General features: G+C 56.8%; 1 protein-coding gene across 1 annotated transcript; it reads left to right on the top strand.

Moving 5' to 3' along the window:
- The first annotated feature begins 1,807 nt into the window (after positions 1-1,807).
- FZD7 (frizzled class receptor 7) lies at positions 1,808-5,605 on the top strand. Its single transcript, XM_008974200.5, has one exon. The coding sequence runs from the start codon at positions 1,808-1,810 to the stop codon at positions 3,530-3,532; it is 1,725 nt and encodes a 574-aa protein (XP_008972448.2). The 3' UTR covers positions 3,533-5,605.
- The last annotated feature ends 295 nt before the right edge of the window (positions 5,606-5,900 follow it).

Raw genomic sequence — 5,900 nt, forward strand, 5'->3', positions numbered from 1 at the left:
CTAAGACGCATTAAAACATTTCTACGCAGATTCTAAATGGAGGATCAAATGGTTGCTTCTGCAACGAAGATGGGATCCCGAAAGGCCACACGCCGCAGAACCAAGGCACACGGGGCCACTGAGACGCCCGGCGCGTCGTACAGAGTGTTCCTGGGCGCTCGGTCTCAGGTTACTTCTAGAACCAGTCTCCCCAACGCCGTCTTCGTTTCCTTAAAACCTCGCTAGAGTCACCCCAGCTCCCCAGACTCCAGGCCGTGCGCGCGGGCGGGGTGGCCTGAGCCCGGGTTCCCCGCTCTCCCTGCTTCGGGCCCTTCCTCCGAGGGGTCCTTCCTCCCGCCGTCACTCGGCCCCCTCCACCCGACTCGGGTTTCTCCTCGGAGGCGGCCCCTCCTCCTTTTTATAACTCGGGGGAGGGGAGAGGGGACTGTGGCCTCGCGTGGACTGTTTGGGTCCGGGGGGAAAGAAGCGATCCGCAAGGCGCACCCCCTTCTCGTCCCGTCCCAAACCCCACATTGAGGACCCGGCGACCCGAAAGCCCCGCCAGAGCCAGCCTTTGCAGTCCTAACGCGACTCCTGGTCACGTCTCTCCCCGAAGGGGCGCTGCGCGGTCCTCGCTCCCCTCAAACGCCGCTGGCGAAGGCGCCCCTGCTCAGGAATGCGCATCTGAGTGCACCAGGAAGAGGAACAAATCTTTGAAGCAAATTCCCTTTCTGCGCGTTTTCCCCCCTGAGCGAATTCAGGGTAAAAGTTTTTCCGAACTTTTCCCTCCCAGTCCCCCGCCCCTCCCCTCAGGAATCCGCCCAGAGCGCCGCGGACACCGCCTCCGCCGCTCCCGCGCCCGCCCCTTCCGACTTCCGCCCAATCCGAAGGCGGCCACCGAAAAAACAAAGGCCGCCATTGGGCCGCCGGAGCCTGGGGCCGCCCCCGGAGTGGTTTGTGAATGGGGGGAGGGGAGGGGAGGGGGCGGGCCGGCCCGGAACCCCGCGAGCCCGACGCTTCTTCTGGCGACCAGCGCGACTCCGAGGCGTTAGTCGGCGCTCACTCCCGGCGGGCGGCGGCGGCGGGCGCCAGGACTCGCTGCTGGGGCTGCGAGGGGCTGGAGGGGCCGGGGCCAGGCCGCGGGCACGAGCGCCTCGCGGTTTCGGACGCAGTGTGACTGGGTTTCCAAAAAGAACTCGCCGTGCTCCCGACTCCGGGGCCGAGATCGGACTCAGCAAGAGCCGGCCGTTTGGCTGAAACTTGGGGCCGAGCTTTTGGGGCTGAAGAAGGAGCGGGGTGTGGAGGAGGAGGCGAAGGAGGCGGCGGCGAGCGGAGCCTCGAGGCCAGGAGGCGGGGCAGCCCCGCAGAGGCGGCGGCCGGGGCGAGCGGGCGGCGGCGGCAGGGGTTCTCCTAGCGGGGACCGGACCAGGCGCGGGGGGCGTGCGCGCTGCCGTGCGCCGGGGGTCCAGAGACTTGGGCAAACTTTGAAGGGTGCCGGAGCCGCTTGTTGCTCCTCGCGGCGGAGGAAGCCGCACCGTTACGTCCCCGCGGGGAGAGCGAGGCGGCCCTCCTCGGCGCCCCCAACCCAGGCTGACGAGTTTTGGGCCCCCGGCGGCCCTGCGAGTGCAGGGCGGCGGCGTCTGCGGCGCCTCCGCGGCGCGGGCACCCAGGCGGCAGCGCCCTTTGCTCCACGCCGCCCACGGCCGGGCCCCGGCGCCGTGAGGACTCTCATGCGCCGGGCGCGGCGGCGCCTCCCCGCATCCAAGCCTCTCCCAACCGCCTCGTCGCACTCCTCAGGCTGAGAGCAGCGCTGCACTCGCGGCCGGCGATGCGGGACCCCGGCGCGGCCGCTCCGCTTTCGTCCCTGGGCCTCTGTGCCCTGGTGCTGGCGCTGCTGGGCGCACTGTCCGCGGGCGCCGGGGCGCAGCCGTACCACGGAGAGAAGGGCATCTCCGTGCCGGACCACGGTTTCTGCCAGCCCATCTCCATCCCGCTGTGCACGGACATCGCCTACAACCAGACCATCCTGCCCAACCTGCTGGGCCACACGAACCAAGAGGACGCGGGCCTCGAGGTGCACCAGTTCTACCCGCTGGTGAAGGTGCAGTGTTCTCCGGAACTCCGCTTTTTCTTATGCTCCATGTATGCGCCCGTGTGCACCGTGCTCGATCAGGCCATCCCGCCGTGTCGTTCTCTGTGCGAGCGCGCCCGCCAGGGCTGCGAGGCGCTCATGAACAAGTTCGGCTTCCAGTGGCCCGAGCGGCTGCGCTGCGAGAACTTCCCGGTGCACGGTGCGGGCGAGATCTGCGTGGGCCAGAACACGTCGGACGGCTCCGGGGGCCCAGGCGGCGGCCCCACTGCCTACCCTACCGCGCCCTACCTGCCGGACCTGCCCTTCACCGCGCTGCCCCCGGGGGCCTCAGATGGCAGGGGGCGTCCCGCCTTCCCCTTCTCATGCCCCCGTCAGCTCAAGGTGCCCCCCTACCTGGGCTACCGCTTCCTGGGTGAGCGCGATTGCGGCGCCCCGTGCGAACCGGGCCGTGCCAACGGCCTGATGTACTTTAAGGAGGAGGAGAGGCGCTTCGCCCGCCTCTGGGTGGGCGTGTGGTCGGTGCTGTGCTGCGCCTCGACGCTCTTTACCGTTCTCACCTACCTGGTGGACATGCGGCGCTTCAGCTACCCAGAGCGGCCCATCATCTTCCTGTCGGGCTGCTACTTCATGGTGGCCGTGGCGCACGTGGCCGGCTTCCTTCTGGAGGACCGTGCCGTGTGCGTGGAGCGCTTCTCGGACGATGGCTACCGCACGGTGGCGCAGGGCACCAAGAAGGAGGGCTGCACCATCCTCTTCATGGTGCTCTACTTCTTCGGCATGGCCAGCTCCATCTGGTGGGTCATTCTGTCTCTCACTTGGTTCCTGGCGGCCGGCATGAAGTGGGGCCACGAGGCCATCGAGGCCAACTCGCAGTACTTCCACCTGGCCGCATGGGCCGTGCCCGCCGTCAAGACCATCACTATCCTGGCCATGGGCCAGGTAGACGGGGACCTGCTCAGCGGGGTGTGCTACGTTGGCCTCTCCAGTGTGGACGCGCTGCGGGGCTTCGTGCTGGCGCCTCTGTTCGTCTACCTCTTCATAGGCACGTCCTTCTTGCTGGCCGGCTTCGTGTCCCTCTTCCGTATCCGCACCATCATGAAACACGACGGCACCAAGACCGAGAAGCTAGAGAAGCTCATGGTGCGCATCGGCGTCTTCAGCGTGCTCTACACAGTGCCCGCCACCATCGTCCTGGCCTGCTACTTCTACGAGCAGGCCTTCCGCGAGCACTGGGAGCGCACCTGGCTCCTGCAGACGTGCAAGAGCTATGCCGTGCCCTGCCCGCCCGGCCACTTCCCGCCCATGAGCCCCGACTTCACCGTCTTCATGATCAAGTACCTGATGACCATGATCGTCGGCATCACCACTGGCTTCTGGATCTGGTCGGGCAAGACCCTGCAGTCGTGGCGCCGCTTCTACCACAGACTTAGCCACAGCAGCAAGGGGGAGACTGCGGTATGAGCCCCGGCCCCTCCCCACCTTTCCCACCCCTGCCCTCTTGCAAGAGGAGAGGCACGGTAGGGAAAAGAACTGCTGGGTGGGGGCCTGTTTCTGTAACTTTCTCCCCCTCTACTGAGAAGTGACCTGGAAGTGAGAAGTTCTTTGCAGATTTGGGGCGAGGGGTGATTTGGAAGAGACCTGCGTGGAAAGCGGTTTGGATGAAAAGATTTCAGGCAAAGACTTGCAGGAAGATGATGATAACGGCGATGTGAATCGTCAAAGGTACGGGCCAGCTTGGGCCTAATAGAAGGTTGAGACCAGCAGAGACTGCTGTGAGTTTCTCCCGGCTCCGAGGCTGAACGGGGACTGTGAGTGATCCCCCTGCTGCAGGGCGAGTGGCCTGTCCAGACCCCTGTGAGGCCCTGGGAAAGGTACAGCCCTGTCTGCGGTGGCTGCTTTGTTGGAAAGAGGGAGGGCCTCCTGCGGTGTGCTTGTCAAGCAGTGGTCAAACCATAATCTCTTTTCACTGGGGCCAAACTGGAGCCCAGATGGGTTAATTTCCAGGGTCAGACATTACGGTCTCTCCTCCCCTGCCCCCTCCCGCCTGTTTTTCCTCCCGTACTGCTTTCAAGTCTTGTAAAATAAGCATTTGGAAGTCTTGGGAGGCCTGCCTGCTAGAATCCTAATGTGAGGATGCAAAAGAAATGATGATAACATTTTGAGATAAGGCCAAGGAGACGTGGAGTAGGTATTTTTGCTACTTTTTCATTTTCTGGGGAAGGCAGGAGGCAGAAAGACGGGTGTTTTATTTGGTCTAATACCCTGAAAAGAAGTGATGACTTGTTGCTTTTCAAAACAGGAATGCATTTTTCCCCTTGTCTTTGTTGTAAGAGACAAAAGAGGAAACAAAAGTGTCTCCCTGTGAAAAGGCATAACTGTGACGACAGCAACTTTTATAGGCAAAGCAGCGCAAATCTGAGGTTTCCCGTTGGTTGTTAATTTGGTTGAGATAAACATTCCTTTTTAAGGAAAAGTGAAGAGCAGTGTGCTGTCACACACCGTTAAGCCAGAGGTTCTGACTTCGCTAAAGGAAATGTAAGAGGTTTTGTTGTCTGTTTTAAATAAATTTAATTCGGAACACATGATCCAACAGACTATGTTAAAATATTCAGGGAAATCTCTCCCTTCATTTATTTTTTCTTGCTATAAGCCTATATTTAGGTTTCTTTTCTATTTTTTTCTCCCATTTGGATCCTTTGAGGTAAAAAACATAATGCCTTCAGCCTCATAATAAAGGAAAGTTAATTAAAAAAAAAAAACAAAGAGCCATTTTGTCCTGTTTTCTTGGTTCCATCAATCTGTTTATTAAACATCATCCATATGCTGACCCTGTCTCTGTGTGGTTGGGTTGGGAGGCGATCAGCAGATACCATAGTGAACGAAGAGGAAGGTTTGAACCATGGGCCCCATCTTTAAAGAAAGTCATTAAAAGAAGGTAAACTTCAAAGTGATTCTGGAGTTCTTTGAAATGTGCTGGAAGACTTAAATTTATTAATCTTAAATCATGTACTTTTTTTCTGTAATAGAACTCGGATTCTTTTGCATGATGGGGTAAAGCTTAGCAGAGAATCATGGGAGCTAACCTTTATCCCACCTTTGACACTACCCTCTAATCTTGCAACACTATCCTGTTTCTCAGAACAGTTTTTAAATGCCAATCATAGAGGGTACTGTAAAGTGTACAAGTTACTTTATATATGTAATGTTCACTTGAGTGGAACTGCTTTTTACATTAAAGTTAAAATCGATCTTGTGTTTCTTCAACCTTCAAAACTATCTCATCTGTCAGATTTTTAAAACTCCAACACAGGTTTTGGCATCTTTTGTGCTGTATCTTTTAAGTGCATGTGAAATTTGTAAAATAGAGATAAGTACAGTATGTATATTTTGTAAATCTCCCATTTTTGTAAGAAAATATATATTGTATTTATACATTTTTACTTTGGATTTTTGTTTTGTTGGCTTTAAAGGTCTACAACGAAGCCCCACTTTATCACATGTACAGATCACAAATAAATTTTTTTAAATACAAAATGAACATTTATTTAGTTTACTATTCCTGTAATATTAAACCAAAGAAGAGAAAGAAGGAAAGTATGGGAAAATAGTATGGAGGGACAATATTGAGTGTGTCCCTCAAAGAGAATGGTATATATTATTGAGGTCTTTTTTGCTCCTGCCTTTAAGATACAGAGTATAATGAATGCCTTGACTGTCATTTAATTTTTTTTTTTCCTGTTGTTGCTGCTTCCTGCCTTCCTCCACACCACCCCACTACATACCCCTAAGCCTTTTTACATCCTGCTTTGGATGACTGTTGAAGGTATTG

This window comes from Pan paniscus, chromosome 13 (assembly GCF_029289425.2).
Source record: "Pan paniscus chromosome 13, NHGRI_mPanPan1-v2.0_pri, whole genome shotgun sequence".
NCBI classification, from domain to species: domain Eukaryota; kingdom Metazoa; phylum Chordata; class Mammalia; order Primates; family Hominidae; genus Pan; species Pan paniscus.

Excerpts from the sequence above, each read along its gene's own strand:
- FZD7 (XM_008974200.5), top strand. The coding sequence starts at position 1,808 with ATGCGGGACCCCGGCGCGGCCGCTCCGCTTTCGTCCCTGGGCCTCTGT.